Below are 21611 nucleotides of genomic sequence, written 5' to 3' on the forward strand. Positions count from 1 at the left end.
AACTTTAAGGTCTTATCAATATAATTGATTTCTTTTATAGTAAATCTCAATTGTCATTCACTCATTTGTGAGGACCAATTAAAGAGAGAAAAGAAAGTTTATAGTTTTTCTATTTTTAAACTTTTAGTGGACATGAAAAAGAAAAAGAAAATTGTAGTTCTTCTATTTTCTGTTTTGAGAAATGCTAACGAATGTCTTTAAGGTATTAGTTAATAATCCATTTAAAAAAAGTTTTTATGAGAAAGAAAAAAAAAACAATTAATGCTTTTACAGTTTTTTTATTTATTTTTTATACAATATAGAATTTCTACTCTAGCCTAATCTAAGTGTATATGTGTGTGAAACTCCTTTTTTGACACTTGAACCTCATCTCTTACCCCCCACACCCCACAAGCATTTATACTTGTAAAGTGACTACCGTACCAAGGGTATGCGGTGATTTGACAGATTTTTTCATTTCTCATAAAAGTGGTGTCAAAACTTTCCTAAAATGGATTGTTAACTAATATTCTAAGGGCACTCGTTAACATAATCCTTTTGTTTTTTGTTAAAAAAAAAAATTGATAGATAGAATGACTTTTTGCCTAAAATTTATTTTGGTCAATTGTTTGAATTATTTTATTTATACACGTTTATTATGTGATTTGAACTCTAGATTTACTCCTACCTACTAATAATGGGAAAAAATAAATAAATAAATAAAACCATACAATTATTATTCCAACCATATCAACCTCTTTTGATAAATACAATAGCCCAAAGCCATGAAACCAAACCGAACTACATAATAATTGATATGAAACGATTGATTTTCCAATGTGATTAAGAAATTTGAAATCCCACAAATTCCCAAATTTGCCATACACATTGTCCAAACTATTCAATGAAACTACCTTTTTATGTCAAAAATACCTTTTCCACAAAATACTCTCCATTATCTGAAATATTCCTTTCTCCAAAGTAAAACCTCTCATCTAAGTTTCGTCCACATCCCACTTTCTAACCCAATTTCTCACTCCTACCCTCATGGTTCAACAACACGTGGCCCTACTACAACTCCAACTAAAGAAAAGAACTCCAAACCAAAAGTAATAAGTAATGGTAGCCTTCAACCGACGAAAAGCCTCATAATCTCATATATATTGAAAAATAGGAAAAATTAATAAAAAAGTGTTTCATTCATTTTTGAGTGTTTTTAAGGGTTTCGTATATCATTCTACTTGTCCAAATCTTAACGGGTTTTAGTGCATAAAAAATTAAACTGAAACCTTTTTAAAGTAATAAATTGAAAAATATGAAAAATAAATAAAATGTGATTCATTCATTTTTTTTTAGTGTTTTTAAGGACCCAGTAAATCATTCTACGTGTCCAAATCTCAACGAGTTTCGGTGCATAAAAAACTAAACCGAAGCCTTTTTAAAGTAATAAATTGAAAAATAGGAAAAATAAATAAAAAGTGATTAATTCATTTAATAGTGTCTTTAAGGACTTAGTAAATCATTCTACGTGTCCAGATCTCAACAAGTTTCGGTGCATAGAACTAAACCAAAGCCTTTTTAAAGTAATAAATTGAAAAATAGGAAAAATTAATAAAAAGTGATTCGTTCATTTTTGAGTGTTTTTAAAGAGTCACTAAAACATTTTATGTGTTTGGATTTCATCGGGTTTCAATTCATAGAAAAATAAATTGAAAAAAGGAAAAATTAAGAAGAAGTGATTCATTCATTTTTGAGTGTTTTTAAGGAGTCAGTAAAACATTCTGTGTCTGAATCTTAACAGGTTTCAATTCATAGAAAACTAAATCGATTCTATGTGTCCGAATCTCAACAGGTTTCAATTCATAGAAAACTAAATCGAAGCCTTTTTAAAATAATAAATTGAAAAATAGGAAAAATTAATAAAAAGTGATTCATTCATTTTTGAGTGTTTTTAAGGAATTAGTAAAACATTCTATGTGTCAGGATCTCAATGGGTTTTAATGTATAGAAAACTAAACCAAAGCCTTTTTAATGTAAAAAATTGAAAAATGGGAAGAAAAATTAATAAAAAGTAATTCATTTCGTCTTTTGAATGTTTTTAAGGAGTCAGTAAAACATTCTACATGTCTATATCTCCATGTGTTTTCAGTGCATAGAAAACTAACCCGAAGCTTTTCTAATGTAATAAATTGAAAAATAAGAAAAAATGATCCGTTCATTTTTAGTGTTTTTAAGGAGTCAATAAAACATTCTACGTGTCCTGATCTCAATGGGTTTCAATATATAGAAAGAACACTTCTAATTTATCCTCAACGAGTACAATCGAGCACCCATTAAAGAGTAAAAAAAAAGAAAAAAAAAAAAAAGAGTTGATGAGAGAGAAAGCTAGAGCGAGAAGATCTCTGATCTCCTAAAAAACCTACTCCCTCCCCCTTTTGAGTTTTGACCACCTCCCTTCGCTGCTCAGTTTGTTACCGCATATATACACACCCTCACCTCTCTCTCTCTAAAAACAAAAACAAAAAAAATTAAAAAAAAAATATTTTTAATTAAAACAGAAAAAAAAAAAAACTTTTTTTTTTCCTATTTTAATTAAAAACTCTTTACAAAATAAACCTTCTCTAATTTACATTCTTTTCTTTTTTTTTCATCTCTCTCCTCCTTTCTCTCTCTTTCAACATCTCTGATGAGCGCCCAATAAACCCTAATTTCGGTTTTTTTTTTTCTCTCTCTCTCTCTCACTCCTCAGGTACTCTAAACTTTCTCTCTCTAACTCTCTCGATTGTGTTTCTGTTTTTTGATTACGCTCGTTGCAGTTTGTTTTCGTTGTTGTTAATTGTTGTGGTTGGATCTTGTTTGGTTACAGAGAAAATTTTGTATAGAGGAAAAATAAAAATATCGGAGGGGGAATCTTACGGATTGGGATATATGTCCTACAATCAATCAAACAGGTCGGAGAAGATTGAAACGACGCAGTATAGGAAAACCGATAGGCGATCCTCCAGCTCCAATCAGCAGCGGAGCTCCTCAGGCGCGTACGGTAAGGGCGGCGGTGGGCCCGCCCCTTCTCCGTCCTACAATTCCTCCAACTCTCGCAGGTCATCTCTCTCTCTGTCTAGGGTTTCCGTTTTTGTTTCCAAAGTTTTGGTTTTTACTTTTTTTTGTTTTTTGTTTTTGGTTTGGTTTGTAATTAGGGTTTGCAATTTGATTTTTTTTTTTTGTTGTTAATGGTGGTGATTTGTGATTTGAGGTTTTGATGATTGTTGTTTTTTTTTTTTTTTTGTTTTGGGATTTTTTTTATTGTGTTTTTTTAGTTATAAGAAGAGTAGCAATAATGCTCAGGGAGGGCAATCTAGGGCACATGTGCCTACTGCTAGTGTGAATTCGCCGTCTACTACGTTGGACTCTAGTGCTACGACCAATGCTGCTGCCGCGTCTACGCCACGGACTACTGCTGCTGCTGTTGTACAGAATGGTTCCCATGTACACCCCCAATTACATGGTATGGATTAAAAATTGTGTCTTTGATTGGAGGATGTTGATGGGTTTTTGTTATAATTGAGAAAAAAGCGAGTGTGGTTGAGTTTAATGGTTTTTTTTTTATTTGGGTGTTGATAGGAGCAGCTGATGCGCCGGTTACAAGCGCAGCTGCCAAGCCAGCTGAGCCACCAGCACCAGCAGCTGCTGTGCAGAGAAGCACCCGGCCTGTTCCGAAGGCTCCAACTTCTCAATCTTCCGCCATGAGCTCTGACCCGGCTGCAGCTCCCAAAACACCCGTAAAGGGTATGTGTTATTTAGATGCATCAGATATAGTTCTTGAATTTTGTTATAATGTGGGAGACTATCAGTGTTGGTTTCTCTTGATGGTGATTAGTAGTTCTAGCCCAATGTTACTAATGATATGCTATTTATTTATTGATCAGCCCCAGGAGATGCTTCTAAGCCTTACCCATTCCAGTTTGGGTCCATAAGTCCTGGTTTCATGAATGGGATGCAGGTATGTTTATGATCTCACATTTACTAAATCAACGTTGTTATATATTTTTTTTTCTTTTCCCTAAAGTGCATGGTGCTTGGTAGTTTTTTTTTTTAATATTATTTTTGTAGATTTGAATGATTGTTTTTATCTTGTGGTTGTAGGTTCCTGCCCGGACAAGCTCAGCACCCCCAAATTTGGATGAGCAGAAACGAGATCAGGTTTTTACTTACCCTTTTCCTATTTCATCTTTTGACCTGCTTGTCTATTGAAAATCTGATGCTTAATGGTAGCCCCCTAACCTCCCTTCCTGTTCTCTTTCAATTAGTTTGGAGCTTTATACAATGTACTATTAAAACTTGGCATATTTTTATTTGCCATTTCCTTTGTGCTTCAATTGTTGGTGTTGGGATAATTCAATTACTCAATTTTGAATGTTGGAAATTTATGACATTGAGTGCTTGTAATTTGACAACAAACCTTTCTGTGTTTTTTTGACCGGCAGGCACGTCATGATTCCTTTAGACCTCCCCCTCCATTGCCAATTCCTACTGCACCCAAGCAGCAGTTCCCGAGGAAGGATGCAGTTGCTGCTGAAAAATCTAATACTGGGGAGGCTCATTCAGTGCCAAAGGTTAAAAAGGATGTGCAAGTCTCGCCTGCGCCACCTGCAAGTCAACCTCAGAAGCCTCCTGTACTTCCTCCTATGGGTGGGATGTCCATGCCAATGCAGTATCACCAGCCACAGGTTTCTGTGCAATTTGCTGGCCCTAACCAACAGCTTCAATCCCAGGGTATGACAGCCGCTCCACTTCAAATGCAGTTGCCCATGGGTTTATCAATGGCAAATGCGCCACAAGTGCAACCGCCCGTGTTTCTCCAACCCCATCCTATGCAGCAGGGAATCATTCATCAAGGCCAGTACACTGCTCAAATGGGTCCTCAGTTGCCCCCTCAATTAGGCAACATGGGAATGGGCATGACCCCACCATACCCCCAGCAGCAGGGAGGAAAATTTGGTGGCCCCCGTAAAACTACTGTTAAGATTACTCATCCAGATACACATGAAGAGTTGAGGCTTGACAAACGAACTGATTCTTATTCAGATGGTGGATCATCGGCTCCTAGGTCTCTCTCTAATATGCCTCCTCAATCCCAGCCTATTCCATCATTTGCACCTTCTCATCCTCTTAACTTTTATAATCCCAATTCTTTCAATGCTGGTTCTATGTTCTATCCGCCTCAAAGTTCTGTTCCTTTAACAAGTAGCCAGTTAGCACCCAATTCTCAAGCACCGAGATTTAATTATCCAGTTGGCCAGAATCCCCAAAACATGGCGTACATGAATCCATCACCTCTTAATTCCCTACCTGTAAATAAGACTGGGACCCCAATGCATGTCACTGCAGATCTACCAAACTTGGAACATTCTCGTGATGTACATAATATAATCTCCTCTGCTCCACCAACAGTGATACCAATTACAGTAAAGCCAACTCCTGGTTCTCTCGGGGAAAAGGTTGCAGACTCATTGCTGCCAAAAAGCTCACATGGTGTTGAAAAGAGTGAACCTACTAAACATGTGAGGCCATCTGGGGAAGTCAGCTCATCTCATCCTCAAAGGGAAGTTACTGAATCATTGGCCTCCAAGTCGTTGCCAGTGGCTACTAAACAGTCTGTGGTAGTATCTGCTGCAGTTTCTTCTGAGGGCCTTGTATCGAATCCATCTTCTTCTGCTTCAGTTTCTCCATCCGAGGAATCTGTACCAGTTGTGCCCATCAATGAAGGCAGACGAAGGGAAACTCTTAGTAGGTCAAACTCTATCAAAGATTATCAAAAGAAGATAAGCAAGAAAGGACTTATCCAATCACAGCATCAGGTACTTTTATGCTTTACTCTTCTACTACCTTTTCCATTAATATTCTTTCAATTTCAATTAGTATCTTTTTTTTTTTTTTTTTTTTAATTTCTTCTTAATCTGTATTGCAAAAATTTAATTCCTTTTCACAGGTTGGCAGTCAATCTGCTTCAATCTCAAGTTTGCCTTCTCAGGCCCTGGAGCAGGATATATCTTCCGGCAGTGGAGTTTTTGGTACTGTAGAAGCTAAACCGACTGTTGCTACACCTACACCTGTAACTAGTGAAGGTGTTTCATCAACCCAACAATCACTGTCAAATGTTAGTGGTGGTACTCCTGATGCATCTGAATTAAAGTCTGACACTGTTGTAGAAGCCTCCTATAGTGTTTCATCTGAAATTTTTGGTGCCAGGATCATTGTTGATACGCTTGAAACTGTTCATCAAGCTAAGCTAGACAAATCCTCTTCACAAGATGAGGAATTGGTAAATGAAACTGTAGGAAAAGATGAACAAGGAGAAAACAGTTTACCTCCAGGGTCCACACAAGTTATCAACAGTAGTGAGATATCTTCAGAACCTATCTCTTTAAAATCCTCAGAATTTAATAAAGAGGTAAAACAATCTGGACATGATTCTGGTTTGAAGGTAGTAAGTGACAAGGTCTTAACCATAGAGACTGCACAGAAGCGGCTGGATGAACCCGTGAGCCATCATGCAGAAATTGATGGGACAACTGATAATTTAGAGATATTGAACTCCACTGATTTGGGTTCTTCTGATGTTGGAAGCTCTCATGGTGAGAAGACCTCTACTGTAGATGCCTCTTCAAGCAGAAGTGACAGCATAGGTAGTAATGAGATTGGTACAATGTCTGGTACATCAGATCAGCAGTCTGCTCCTATTCCAGCCCCTGATCTTAAGGAAGCAACTTCAAAACATGAAGGGGAAGATGCAGAGATCATTGGTGGTGGATTGGCCCCTTTGCCAGCATCAGGTGCTAAGGATAAACCTATCCTTGATCAGAATAAGGCAAAGGTTACTTCTAAAGCAACAAAGAAGAAGAGGAAAGAAATTTGTCTGAAAGCTGATGCTGCCGGGACAACCTCTGATCTTTATAATGCTTACAAAGGCCCAGAGGAAAAGAAAGAAACTATTTTGTCTACAGATTATACTGAGAGCATTTCTACTTGTGTGAATGAGAAGCAGGCACCTGCTGATGCGGTTGAAGTAGATGCTGTTGCTAGTGAAAAGGGTGGACTGAACAAAGCCGAGCCCGATGATTGGGAAGATGCTGCTGACTTGTCTACTCCAAAATTAGAAGTTTCAGATGATGGACAGCTAATTCATGGAGGACTGGTTCATTATGGCCATGATGGAGATGGAAGTATGGCCAAGAAGTATTCCCGAGATTTCCTCTTGAAATTTTCTGAGCAATGCTCTGATCTCCCTGAGGATTTTGAGATTACATCTGATATAGAGGCCTTGATGAGTGCTAATTTGAATCTCTCTCATCTTGTTGAACGTGATTCATACCCTAGTCCAGGTAGAATTGTAGACAGGCCAAGTGGGGGAAATCGATTAGACCGTCGTGGTAGTAGTAATAGTATGGGTGAAGAGGAGAGGTGGGGTAGACTACCTGGTCATTTTGCAATTCGTGATGTGCGTTTGGATCCTGTTCCTGTTTATGGAGGTAATACAGGTTTTCGACCTGGCCCAGGAGGCAATTATGGTGTTCTCAGGAACCCACGTGGACAGGCACCTATGCAGTACCCCGGAGGAATCCTCTCTGGTCCCTCCATGGGTTCTCAGGGTGGAATGCCTAGAAACAGCCCTGATGCTGACAGGTGGCTGCGTAATGCCAATATTCAACAGAAGGGTTTATTTCCTTCTCCTCATACTCCATTACAGATGATGCACAAAGCTGAGAGGAAGTATGAAGTGGGTAAAGTGACGGATGAGGAACAGGCAAAGCAAAGGCAGTTGAAAGCTATTTTGAACAAGCTAACTCCTCAGAACTTTGATAAACTTTTCGAACAAGTGAAAGCAGTAAACATTGACAATCCTGACACTCTAACTGGTGTCATCTCACAGATCTTTGACAAAGCTTTAATGGAACCTACTTTCTGTGAAATGTATGCCAATTTCTGTAGTCATCTTTCCTTGGAATTGCCTGATTTCAGCAAAGACAATGAAAAGATAACTTTTAAGAGGGTGCTTTTGAATAAGTGCCAGGAGGAATTTGAGAGAGGGGAAAGAGAGCAAGAAGAAGCTAATAAAGCTGATGAAGAGGGTGAGATCAAACAGTCTGCAGAGGAAAGAGAAGAAAAGAGAATTAAGGCTCGAAGACGAATGTTGGGTAACATTAGATTAATTGGGGAGCTGTACAAGAAGAAAATGTTGACTGAGCGAATAATGCATGCATGCATCCAGAAGTTGCTGGGTCAGTATGATAATCCTAATCCTGATGAAGAAGATATCGAAGCTTTGTGCAAATTGATGAGTACTATTGGAGAGATGATCGACCATTCCAAAGCCAAGGAGAATATGGATGCATATTTTGAGAGAATGAAGGCGTTCTCCAACAATATGAATTTATCTTCTAGGGTCAGGTTCATGTTGAAGGATTCAATTGATTTGAGAAAGAATAAATGGCAACAACGGAGGAAAGTTGAAGGGCCGAAAAAGATTGAGGAAGTGCACCGAGATGCTGCTCAAGAACGACAGGCACAAACTAGCAGGTTGGGGGGCCGAGGAAACATCAACACTTCAACAAGAAGGACACCTATGGATTTTGGTTCAAGAGGGTCAACTATGTTGTCTCCTTCAAGTGCGCAGATGGGTGGTTTCCGTGGCCTGCCTAGTCAGGTTCGTGGAGTAGGTGGTCAAGATGTTCGGTTTGAGGACAGAGTGCCTTATGAGGCTAGGACCTTATCTGTTCCCTTGCCTCAAAGACCTATTGGTGATGATTCTATTACTCTTGGACCTCAAGGTGGTCTTGCAAGAGGAATGTCAATTAGAGGACCACCAGCAATGTCAAGTGCTCTTGCAGCTGAAATATCTCCTGGTGCTGCAGACCCCCGAAGAATGGCAGTTGGCTTGAATGGTTACAGTATGGTGTCGGAGCGGACAACTTATGGCCCAAGAGAGGAACTCGTTCCAAGATTTTTTCCAGATAGATTTGCTGCCCCAGCAGCTTATGACCAATCAAGCCCTCAAGAGCGTAATGTAAATTTTGGTAACAGAGACCTAAAGAATCCCGATCGGAGTTTTGATAGATCAGTTGTCACTTCACCAACTCCACGCATGGAGGGAGCCGCTGTTCCCCAAAATGTTCCTTCAGAAAAGCTGCCTGAAGAACGCCTTAAAGATATGTCCATTGCAGCAATTAAAGAATTTTACAGGTATCTTCATGTCCTATGCATGCATCTATCTTCCTGTTTATTCCAGTTCTTTTTCTCTAAGTTAACTTTAGAGAAACTAGCATCATATGTATGCTAGTGTAAAGTTTATGTGTTATGTTTCAATTTCCATATTGTTTGATTACCTGATTCAAGTACTGAGTTGTTTGCTTATTATACTTTGCAACTGATGTCCATAACGTTGAGTGTTGTCAAATGAAGTATTATGGCTATCCTTTCCTTTGTGCTCTTTTTTTTTTTGTATGGATTTATTATACTTTGCAACAGATGTCCATAATGTTGTGTTGTCAAATGAAGTAATATAGCTATCCTTCCCTTTCTACCTATTTGTTTTGTATAGATAGGAGATAGGATTAGTATTTCAATTTATTCCCGTGGAACTTTAGAGAAGAGAAAAAAATTGAGCTAAAAGTTCAAATAAATTGAGATGTCCAGTTACTTATCAAAAAAAAAAAAAAAAATTGAGATGTCCAGTTTGTTTGTTTTGAGACTTCTTTTATGAATGTGGTGGCAAAAAGTGTTTTGATGGCTCCTTGGGTACTGCTTATCACATTTGGACCTGAGGAGGGTGGAATGATAAAATGGCAGCTTTGGAAATAAGCAAGTTTCATTAGATTGTTTAGATTTGGAAGTAACTATTTGTGCCGATTGTACAACTAGTATTTTTAACGGGGATTTTCTTGGTTTAATTGATGTGAACTTGAGCTTGTTTCTTCCTCTCTCTTCCCCCACCCCCCTTCCCTCTCTTCTTAAAACCAAATAGCTAGTCCAATTACCCCAATTTTTGGCTGACAACAAATTATGGGATTCTATCAAGTAGATCATGGTTCTAATTCCTCTACCATGGCAATATTGTAACTGTGATTTAATCTAACTTTGTTCTCTTAAGAATTGTCTTATGCAATTCATTTGTCACTTCCTAACTTGTTTCACCAGCATTTTCCCCCCAATTAGTTTGGGAAGAATCTTAGCCTGCTTTTATGGAAAGTACTAATAGTAAATATTGGGTTTGTTTGGAACTGTTGTCTGAGCTTTAAAAGACATGCACGACAAATCATTTGGTTTCCTTTTTTTTTTGGGGTTGGGATGGGGGTGGGGAGATATGGATTTTTGAAAATTGTAATACCAAATGACTGTTTTGAAAGCACCAAAATGGTGTTTTCTGAAATTGGTTTGTGTTTTCACAACCACCAACTTGTAGTCCCAAATATTTTTGGATTGGCTATGAATCCTCAACAATCTAGACGGTGTTGGACATGTCTATTTAATTCTAGCAGAAGTCATGTTTTCTATTACGTCATTAATTGAAATGTCCAAATTGTTTTGTGTTTTAAGTTTAAGATAAATAAAACCATTGAAAACATCTTATTTTGTATGCCTTTTTTCTTTTTCTTTTTTGTGGGTGTGTTGGGGGGGGTGGGGGTGGGGTTCTATAGACAGTTTTTAGAAACTTTTTTTGAAAGGGTAAAATCTAGATACAGTACATTAAGTTCCCCAATTAAATTATAAACACTTGGGTGTATCAAATTTGATTATCCTTGGAAAAGATGACATTGTTTTTGTTTTCTTGGTCAATGCAACTAGGTGTTTGAATTTAATTGGGGAACTTAAGGTACTGCACCTAAGGTACACATAAACTAATGACTAGGTTATGAGTAATATATCTTATAATTGTGTGGTAATGCTTTGTCATATGTTAAGTTTTTCTAAAATGATTGACCTATAATAAAAAAATTAAAAAAAATAAAAAGATTTTCTAAAATGATTTAGATGAGACTGTGTGAACCTTATATTAGTTAATAAATTCCATGGCAGTGCTGTTTTTATTTTTATTTTTTGCCTGGCTAGTTCTATTTTCTACGAGGGGTTCGTTGATTCATTTGTGAGGCATTTGAATATTCATTATACTTTTGGCTTTCAAAGTAAAGAGACGGAATAAATAATATGTAGTAGTTGTTTACCTGCTGTTTGAATTAGGTTTTTGGCAAAAGTGAAGGTCATTTTATTACTTTTTCTAGTTGTTTGGTTTAGGGTAATCTCTTAGGAAGGATTCCCGAGCATTCTCATGTTTGGTTGCAAATGGCTTAAGGGAATTCAGATGCCTGTAGTTTTAACTGTTGGCATGGTTATGATATATAGCCTTGTTATTTATAATATAGATTCCATAGGTCATTCTGTTGTATTTATCGATATATTGAACGAAAGTCATTCAACTTTCAGTGCCAGAGACGAGAAGGAAGTTGAATTGTGCATAAGAGACATGAATGCCCCAAGCTTCCATCCATCAATGGTATCTCTATGGGTCACAGATTCATTTGAGAGGAAGGACATGGAAAGGGATGTTTTGACTAAGCTTCTAGTCAATCTTACGAAGTCTCGTGATGGTGTTCTGAATCAAGCCCAGCTCATCAAAGGGTAAAAAATATCTAATAATTTGTCAATCATAGTTGTATTTGTCTGTCATTTATATTTGGTGTTTTATTTACTTGCTGCTGTTTTTCTCCCATCTGGCCAGGTTTGAATCTGTTATGACTAATCTGGAGGATGCCGTAAATGATGCCCCAAGAGCTCCAGAGTTTCTTGGTCATCTCTTTGCGAAAGTCATTACAGAAAATGTGGTCCCTTTGAGTGAGATCGGGCGGCTAATATACCAAGGAGGAGAGGAGCCAGGTTATTTGCTAGAATACGGGCTTGCAGCAGATGTTCTTGGAAGCACCTTGGAGGTAATAAAATCAGAGAAAGGAGATTCTGTCTTAAATGAACTCCGCAAAAACTCCAATTTGCGCATAGAGGATTTTCGACCTCCGAATCCTAACAACAGTTCAAGGAAATTAGATAAATTTATTTAGAGGATAGTGATGCTCGTTGTATCTTTTAAGGAAAGGAAAAAAAAATGAAAGAGGAATTATTCTCTAGTGCTTTAGGGTACTTAGTAATATCCAAGAAATATTTTTCTGTGGGTGGGTGGGGATTATATATTCGGTTTCTTTGTCCATGTCTTAATATTATTCTTGAAATGTTAACTGCAATTATGAAAGGTTCAATTGAGCATCAGAATTTTAAGTTTCCAACTTTTATTTTACTTTTTGGTTTTGTTGTGTCATGAGATGGATCTCGTTACAGTTTGAGCTTTAGCATCATATCGGTCATTATTGAATGAATGAGTAGATGTTTATTGCTTATAAGATGTCACACAATTTGACTAATTTATCTTAGGATCAAATATTTTATTAAACTCGCATATAAGATCTTTACATTAAACTAGAAATCATCATTTCGGAGTTTTTAATAATAGATTTTCACAATGATTTTTGAGTATCAGTTTTTAAAACCTGAATGCAGAAGCCCCCTACCAATGTAGTATGTATGAGAGAACATGTAATTAAATACTGGATTTGGTGAAATATATAAGGAATTGGGGCTTTAAAAGTTTATAATTTCACTTTAAATTAATATTTTATCTAGAATAAATTTCTTTTAGAATAAACTAATATATATATATTATCTAGAATAAATTTCTTTTAAATATATACGAAATACCTTACATCAAATGAGCGATGTGTAGTGTATCTCCTTTAAATGAGTGTTCTTCTTTCCCCTCTTAACTCAATATATATATATATATATATATATTAGAATTTTCCTTCAAATGCGAATGGTTTCTCTCTTTTACCAATTCTATGATTAAATTACATGTTCTTTATTGGTAATTAGGTGCAATACACTAATCAATTTTAGTGAAAATAAGTGAAACAATTTAAGGAGAGATTAGGGGCGAACATTGGTCATAAGCCAAGCAGGATTGGCTTCGACTTAGAGCGTCAGTCAAGGGTGATTATATTGACATTTGACGAGCGTAATGAGTTGGGGAAAAACATATCATTTTATATTATATTTGACAAAATACTTGGCAAATATATTGTTGACATAATGTATTTTATAACTTTTAATTGAATCAAGATTTTAAAATTTCTAATTATATCTTCTCTTTGAACTCAAGATGCACAAAATATTATCACAAAGATAAAATTAAAAAAAATACAATAGTAGAATTAATTTATCAAAAATACTATTGCAACTTTACTTAACAATAAAATCACCATATGGTTTCAACTTATTGAAGTAAAGACAGATTCAACACATAACTTGGTTAATTAATACTTGTCAAACCAAAATTAATTTCATATTAGAGAGTCAAATATTATAGTTTAGGTATAAATTTTAACAAAAAGATATGAAATTTTTATTTATTTATTTTCTAAAAATGATTTTTACTTTACTTTTGGTAAAGCGATCATGGTAAAAGAAAACCTAAATCTAATTTTTCATGTTTGATTTAGGTGTTGAGAGAGAAAGAGGTTTTTTTTTTTTTTTTTGACTGAGAGAGAGGTTGTTTAGAGTGTAATCATTTGGAATATCGAGAGCTAATGCTGACAATCTATCATGTTATAGATTGGTTTACAAAAATTAAAAACTCAAATCATTATGGGAAATTGACAAATTATGGGAAATTGACAATGAATGATAATTTTTGCAAACTCACAACTTCTTTTTTTGGGTTAAAGTAATGTGTAAGGTTTCAATTGGATTAAATATTTATTATCTCACAACTTTGGGGGCCATCTTGGATGTGGGAGAGAGCCCACCAATGCTTTGTTTTTAATTCTTTTTGGATGAAACCAATTATAGCCCACAATTTTGGGATAATAATAATAATAATAATAATAATGATGATGATGATGATGATGATGATGGGCGGCGCTAGGCAAAGGCCTAAGTAGCTTATTCGTTTAGTTTTTTCCTTTTAGCTTATTTTTGTTTTTACACCGCCTTTTAAAACACAATTTTTTATTTTTTATTTTTTTTTATACATTTTGTAATGGCTACCCGCCCATTTGTGGGTGGGGGTGCCCTTTAACCCAAGGGCAAGGGAGTACACTAAAAAAAATTTTATACATTTTTTTTAAGTTTACTTTAATCCACCTTCAGCAAAAGGCAACACTAGAAAGCCAAAAAAATTAACTTCAAATAGAAACTTAGACTAGACCGCGACTTAAAATGATCCATATGTATGTCTTTTTTATAACGTAAAATAAAATGTTTTTTTGTCAAAACAAATAGATCTTTAACATTACTTAACACATAATAGAGGGTTTGAAACTATTCACCTCACATAAATATTTTAATTAATTAATTAAAAAAAAAAAAAAAAAACAACAACAACAACAACAACAACAGCCATTCACTTTCCAAACGCCAGAATCCAAATAGATGGGAGCATAAAGTTTTTTGTTCTGGCTTCCTGTGGCTAACTTGGTGAGGTTCTTTACGGCTGATGCTGACTAAAGTTTCTAAAGATTCTATTTAGTTGGCCACTATTGGTTGATTTGTTCAATCAACACTAACCACTGGGGACCAGAATTTCTTATCAACTAAGAAATTCCATTTGGTGTGAAGACAGTTCTTCACAGAAATTCATGTCTAAAAGTTTTCCAGTACATAGCCCCTCTGGAATTCCATATTGCATTAATATGTTGGAAGGGTCCTATTCTGCTGTAGCTTGTTGTTTAAGAAGATGATGGCCAGAGTCATGATGACTGAGGACAGGGAGGTAGGGCTGAGTGTGTTTTATTATATGATTGTTTTATAGCCATAAATAAGAATCTTCAACTCCTTTTCAATGATTAAGTCTCAAATTTAGTCTTCCTGGATTTTCAGGACATTGATTTCATAGCCTACCTAAGGAGATGGGAGCAGAGGCCAGAGGGTAAAGCACTGATATTTTATTCGATTCTCGCCTTAAATGTACAAACGTAAGTACATTCTTCGAAGGGTATGAAGTCATTAAACCAATGATATTATACAAAGCTGTAACCTTTGCTTCTTTCATATGCTTCTTTCTGTAACTAATATTATGTCTAATGTCTCCAGGAAATGGCAGTTACTTTTGTACATGATATGAGGTATTGTTCAATTCACTGAGGTAGTTTCTCTGGTTATAACTCATAAGAACATATTTTCCAAAAAATGAAAATGAAAATGAAAATGAAATTTCAGGTCAAAGTTGCTGCATGAATGTCATGTATAAAATATGGGGCTTGGACTTTGGAGACACAAAGCTTGTTCCATCAATAAAATACATTATAAGCAATGTGTTTTCAACAATAAAGAAAAACCCTTTCCTCAATATAATATTTAATTTCTAACTAATAAATCTGTAGATAGAACATAAAAAATCACAGGGAGAAAGGTTTTGTATACACATCAAATGTCTGGCAGGCAGTCAACTGTGGCTCCTGTAAACAAATAAAAACACAACGGAAAATGAGTTTAAAGTACTGAAAAATCATTGCTTGCATAAAATCAGGAAGACTTCATACATCATAGAATTGCATATAGTAATTATACACATCTGATGACCTTTGACTTAAGAGTAAATGGTGCATACTCATGCTTGGAAATTACTTGCAACTGACAAATAGGGTCATTAAAAAAAAAAAAAAATCCCAAGGCAACAGGCACAGAATTTGAGAGTAAATATCACACGTAGAAGGACTTTCACTGTATGACACCATATATTAACTAAACAATATAGCAAGCGAATACCTGTCTTAGCCCACCACCAACACTGCCTCCTGTCACAAGCATGGTGAGGAGAGATGTCACAGCACCACCACCAAGGTCATTACTTCCAGTACTCCGAATGGCAGTACGCATTGAACTGAGCACACTCCCATATGTAGTCGCATGCCCACGCTCAATTGCTTGGATGAAGCAAAAAGTCATGGCACCTGTTGATGTGATCCTTGATAGAGCCTGTCTCAATAAAAACATCGTATAACATGTTATTGCTGGTGTTGGTGTTATCACTGTTATCATCATCATCAAGCCTTTTGATGTATAAAAACTTGTAGTTCTATAAAACATTTCCAAAGCGTCTGCTTAGATTTTCAAAAACTTACAGATGTATCAGCAGAGGTCTGATCATCATCACACCCACTAAAGGAAATAACTTCTCCACCACTTGTTCCTTTCCATATACCTGATCGAGGGCGATGATCCTCCCATATATATTGTCCAGACCTATTACCAAGAAGGAAATTATAAGAACAGTAAAAGATTTGGTCCCAAAGATATATTAAAATGGTATTACTACAGATAAAAGAGAAGGAAATAAATTCAGATAACTTGAACTTAGTGAATGAACTGAATAGAAATAGAAGTGTCATTTCATTTCTTTTCTTTCTTCTCTAAGAGCGTAATTTTAATTTTTCAAAAACCATATAGAACAAAAGCAAGGTTCTAAGAAATTGTTTAGACATTATTAAAATGAGAACAGGATGTCCATCTCTATGGAAATTCAAATTTTCTGAAAGACTTTGGTCTTCCAATACACCACTCCCAACTGCTATGTGCTAATAATATAATTATAACAAAGAAAAACCTAATATGTATATATCTTTTTTGCTGAAACTTAATGTATATTTATAAACTACAAATGTATTTAATATAAACTAACCTGTTCATCCGGCAAAGGAATGGCAAATCTAGTACAGTGCCACTATGACAAGCATCTATTATTGCATGAAGCTTAACACCAATAGGAAGAGGTCTGACAATTGTTGCATTGATCTCATCATCAACTATCATACCCTGAGTTTCGAAGTCCAAAGGACATAGAGTTTCATCATATCCATCCACTTCATCACCGTTATAGTTCCTCTGCCGTGAACCATGACCAGAATAGTGAAACACTAGGGAATCTCCTGGTTGGCAACCTTGAACAAGCCAATATAATGCCATCCTCATATTGTATTTAGTTGGAATTCTGTATGGATCAGTTTCTTCTTCTGCATTTCATATTTTGGGTAAGAATTACAACTATCATGTTTTAAAATGAGAGACATCAAAAACTTAGGTTGCTGGAACAGGCAACAGCCACATGTCCTTCAATGATTTAAATTAATGATGAATGACATTTTAAAAATTGCAATAAACTCAGTAATTAAAAATTGGTTTCTTAATGCAGAGTCTGCTTCTGCCTCATTTGATTGCCTAGAAATACTGAAATAAAACTGTTTACAAATTAGAATTTATTTATATAAATGAAGACCTTTGCAAATTGTATAACAGTGGCAACTCTCTTTTTCTTTCATTTGGTTACAGGAAGCACCAAAAAAGCTTTTTATTTATTTATTTATTTTTTATAAGTGAAACTTATGTGGAAATTTATTTTTTGATACATAGATAATGGGGGAGGGAAGGAGGGGGGCTTGAACCAATAGGCAGCACAAAAACACGAGGAAAATGTGGTGATTCCAGAGTTTGAACTAATAAGTGCTAATCCTTGGGGATGAGAGGAAGGAAGGAGGGGGGGGGGGGGGGGGGGGGGGTCCTGATTATGCTTAACCCAAACACCAATCTAAGGTTGCAGTTCATGACTAGTTGAAAAGCATATTGCAAATCAAATCCTGATAGGACACCTATGCTTTACCATGATTGGTTTGTGAAGTCCCGGCCCAAGCGTACCAAGCTTTGCTTTCTACCAGGTTACTTGTTTATACAGTCATGTTCTAGATAGGGAGAGCAAAAACCAAGTATTTAGTCTTTAAACCCCCCAACCCACACCCCCCCCCCCCCAAAAAAAAAAAAAGGACGCCATACATCACAGATATGAACCCTTGGCAATAACTTTCAAACTCAAACAATACATACATGGTTTATTCAATAGATTAATGCCAAGTGCGACCAAATTATAGTGATGCTTTGGATCTAACAACAGAGCTGGCTTTATTGCCTTGCACAGAATTAATCAATTATTTGTAGCACTATGCATTGAGTTATCCCAGGGAACTTCTCTCCTACAGCCTAAAGTTTGCATGCAAACCCTCAGCCACTTATGGCACTTTGTGGATCTTGTAACACTGATAAATTGATTTCCTGTCATGCTTCTTGTTGCAGATCTGTGAAGAAATTTTGTGAACAGAAGGCTTCTTCCTTCCTATCATGCTTCTTCTGGTAACTTCATTTTTTGCTAACTTCCTCTGGTAACTTTCCTGATGCTGACTGGTCAAAATCCTCTCATCTAGTATCATTGGTATTTTTTTTTTTTTAAATTTTTTTTTATGGGTAGCTCGTCTAGTATCATTGGTTGCAGCAATGTTTTCTTTTTCTATTTTAAAAGAAATTATTCAGTTACTCTTTAAGCACGATTAAACTACAAGGAAAAGACAACCACTACTTTAACTACCACTAAACCAAATACACACACAAAAAATATCATCTGGCAAACAGCATTCACCAATAGATCTCATTCTGAATATGTTATGCTCACTTATCCATAAATAGAGCAAATGACTCAAAGCTGAATGATGCACCACTAACCTATGACTCATTTACTAACACAGCTTGAATTAATGCCTAGTTTTCTTGAAGTCCACGTCTCAAAGAAGTCTCGTAGCGAATATACTTCTTAAGCCAAAAAAGGGTGCAACTGGATAGCCATAAAACCAAAGAGTAAAGGTTCTCTTGAAAATACATAATTTGGGTTCAATGCACATATATAATCACAATTTACTGAGCGGTAGGATCTACATAAAAAATATTGAACAGTAATGATACAGGCCAAAATTAATGATTGCATGTGCACACTAACATCATAATTGACTTGATTTGAAATCCTTGCTCTCTTTACAGTTAATAAAGACATGTAAATACTTCCAGAAATTAATAAGAGATTTTACCTTTCTCGACTTTCAATGTCAAATGATTTGGTGTGCTTAATGCAGTTCAATTTAATAGAAACTGAATTCTGGATTGCAGTAAGCTAATGAAAATGCAATTACTTTGGGTATGGAAAAGGCATTACTATGTCATTTCGTTGTGACTTCATTCTTGTGCTTTGTTTAGATATTTGGAAATAAGGGTTTTTTTTTTTTTTTTGGGTAAAGCTTATTTAAGCCACTAATTTGATAGAAATTTTATTTTTATGAAGAATTTTCTATCAAATGTGATTATAAAAAAAACTGTATGCTACTGATATAATATCTTGATCATGATGGGTGGAAGAATTAAAACATGGCATTTACTTACAAGCTGATAATATGGATATATGATATCTTGATCATGATGGGCAAGGCTTACGTTTTGATCACCAATTATGAACACAATCTCTCGAAAATCTCAAATATTTGTTACTTTTTTATTTCCTTTTATGCATGTTACAGTCCAGTTGTAGTTTCTTTCTTCGTATGGGTTTGGATGGTTTCGAGTTTATAATGTTGATTAATGTAATTCCCTTTTACATGTGCTGGAAAAGCTAAGTTTTTCCTTTTAAGAAAGGTTAAAAATTCCCATTTGAGATTCAGCTTTAGATGTGAGTTTGATGGGAGCTTCATCTACAAGTACACCCAAAAAGAACCAAATTTACATACGAAGAGATTCTGAAATCAAACCAAAAACATACTTTATGCATATACACACAAAATCTAAAGGAACCAAATCTATGAACTCGCATACAACCATAAATATACATAGTACACATACATACATGACACACACAATACTGTTAAACTACCACTTATCCCAAAATCCTAAGCTATTGTAAAATGACATATTTAATCATTTATGATTTAACCATTATCCTAACACTCCCCTTCATGTATAGCCCAAACATCCCCGTAATAAGTAGGACCCAAAACATGAGATTTTTAACATTTTAAATAAAAGATAGCGTAAAGATAGAATTTAAACTCGAAACTAGCTATTATTATTTTTTATAATTCGATATTTTGGGGATGCGGGATTCTAATTGAGCTACAAGTCTTTTGGGCACAACTATCTATTATAATACCATAATAAACTACCACTATTAAAAATCGCGAATTTAATCATTCAATCATTATTCTAAAAGAAACTCTACACTCTCACATTACAATAAGAGAGAGATCATACAAGTATTCAAATGAATCCTAACCTTAAAAAGCAAAAAAAGCAATGACATTTACACAACATGGGGTACCTCATACCTGTGAGCATGAGAATGGACTCTGGAGGGAACTGGAACTTGTTGATCAACAGGTACTTCATGCACTTCGCATCATTGATGCAACCTTTAAGCTCGTGCCTCGAGTACCTATACGATATCCCAACTATCACCGCCTTCTTCCTCCCGTGCGCGTTCGGCGGGGGGCCCGGAGGCGCGTGGCTGTAAGGAGACGGAGCAGGCGGCGGCGGCGGCGCGTAGGATTGAGAAAGAGCCGAAGAAGGAGGCGGAGCGTTGCGATGGTCGGCGATGTGGGTGACAGCCTGGCAGAGAGCGCAGCGAATCGCCGTGGCTCCGGCTGGGAGCTGCAGAGGGGTTTGGCAATTGGAGCAATTCACTAGCAATGGCGGCGGCCTCATCATCATGGTGATGAATGGAAAAAACTCAGTAGGGTATTATTGGGATTTTGAATTTAAAGTTTTGATCTTTGAGAGAGAAAGAGAGAAAGAGATACGGAGGTTGTCTGTTGAAGAAGAAAGAGAGAGAAAAATTTGAGGTTTTTTTTTTTTTTTTTTGTGTTTTTTAATAAATGGATATTATTATTTTAAGGATTTTGTTTGTTTGTTTGTTTAATCTTAATTCAACGCGGTCGTTATGTCTGCGGAGGAATTATTATTAATTATTAATTAATATTAATTATGAAATTAAAAAAATATACTTTATGAAGTTTTTGAAGGGAGGTAGACTTGTTCGGTTGAGGAGATTGAGTAATGTTATTTGTATTTTTTTAAAATATATGTCGATGAAAAAAAATTATAAAAATACATATAATATTATTTGAAATCTGAAAACATAGTTGGACTTTTGTTGTTGAAAATCCGACGTAAGAACCAATCAAAAATAACCCCACTACTTTCTAGTTCTTTGCCTTCTTTTTTTCTTTTTCTTTTTTAATCATTCGATAAGGAAAATTTTTAAGCACTACTAAAACATGGAAAAATTATATTTTTCATTAAAAATATATTAAACATATTAGGACAATGTAATAGGTCAAAGTTAATTTTTACTTGTATTAGTAATTTAGAGTTTAGTTATCTATATATACTTACGTTAAAGTTTATTGTAACACAGATTATTATACTATACTCTTACATAATAAATATATAACTTTTAAGAAATTATTCGTTGATGTAGGCAACAAGACTCACTATAAAAATGAGAGGATAAAACGTCATTTGCCGTGCTTAAGAATTATTCTCCATTTTCCTCAAAAAAAAAAAAAAAAAGAATTATTCTCGATACAAAAATACTTTTTTCTTTATGGAAGTCGACGCAAGAACTGCAATAACGAGTGAGTTGGGATACAAATCGGACTCTCATTTTGTAAAGCGAC

At 35.5% G+C, this 21611-nt stretch overlaps 2 protein-coding genes across 3 annotated transcripts; one reads left to right on the forward strand and one right to left on the reverse strand.

Moving 5' to 3' along the window:
• Window positions 1-2591: 2591 nt before the first annotated feature.
• LOC115986835 (eukaryotic translation initiation factor 4G-like) lies at window positions 2592-12316 on the forward strand. Of its 2 annotated transcripts, none has more exons than XM_031110172.1 (10): window positions 2592-2728; window positions 2846-3077; window positions 3294-3481; window positions 3598-3762; window positions 3903-3976; window positions 4120-4176; window positions 4461-5834; window positions 5966-9216; window positions 11455-11649; window positions 11750-12316. In XM_031110172.1, the coding sequence occupies exons 2-10, from the start codon at window positions 2908-2910 to the stop codon at window positions 12081-12083; spliced, it is 5808 nt and encodes a 1935-aa protein (XP_030966032.1). In that variant the 5' UTR covers window positions 2592-2728; window positions 2846-2907; the 3' UTR covers window positions 12084-12316. The 2 variants fall into 2 exon arrangements, with proteins under 2 accessions (XP_030966032.1, XP_030966034.1); XM_031110174.1 differs by having other exon boundaries at window positions 3604-3762.
• Window positions 12317-15290: 2974 nt separating this feature from the next.
• Window positions 15291-20775, reverse strand: LOC115983674 (metacaspase-1-like). Its single transcript, XM_031106405.1, has 5 exons — window positions 20262-20775; window positions 16754-17084; window positions 16197-16317; window positions 15841-16050; window positions 15291-15530 (listed from the first exon to the last, which is right to left on the reverse strand). The coding sequence occupies exons 1-5, from the start codon at window positions 20641-20643 to the stop codon at window positions 15471-15473; spliced, it is 1104 nt and encodes a 367-aa protein (XP_030962265.1). The 5' UTR covers window positions 20644-20775; the 3' UTR covers window positions 15291-15470.
• Window positions 20776-21611: the final 836 nt, after the last annotated feature.

This window comes from Quercus lobata, chromosome 4 (genome assembly GCF_001633185.2).
Source record: "Quercus lobata isolate SW786 chromosome 4, ValleyOak3.0 Primary Assembly, whole genome shotgun sequence".
Classification (NCBI taxonomy): domain Eukaryota; kingdom Viridiplantae; phylum Streptophyta; class Magnoliopsida; order Fagales; family Fagaceae; genus Quercus; species Quercus lobata.

What these genes read in the sequence shown, in the direction of transcription:
- LOC115983674 (XM_031106405.1), bottom strand. Translation starts at nt 20,643, where the DNA reads ATGATGATGAGGCCGCCGCCATTGCTAGTGAATTGCTCCAATTGCCAA. An exon ending in GTCCATTCTCATGCTCACAG is followed by an intron (nt 17,085 to 20,261) that starts GTATGAGGTACC and finishes TATGAAATGCAG; the next exon opens with AAGAAGAAACTGATCCATAC. An exon ending in TTGGTGGTGGGCTAAGACAG is followed by an intron (nt 15,531 to 15,840) that starts GTATTCGCTTGC and finishes ATTTGTTTACAG; the next exon opens with GAGCCACAGTTGACTGCCTG.
- LOC115986835 (XM_031110172.1), top strand. Translation starts at nt 2,908, where the DNA reads ATGTCCTACAATCAATCAAACAGGTCGGAGAAGATTGAAACGACGCAG. An exon ending in GTTTCATGAATGGGATGCAG is followed by an intron (nt 3,977 to 4,119) that starts GTATGTTTATGA and finishes TTGTGGTTGTAG; the next exon opens with GTTCCTGCCCGGACAAGCTC. An exon ending in ATGAGCAGAAACGAGATCAG is followed by an intron (nt 4,177 to 4,460) that starts GTTTTTACTTAC and finishes TTTGACCGGCAG; the next exon opens with GCACGTCATGATTCCTTTAG.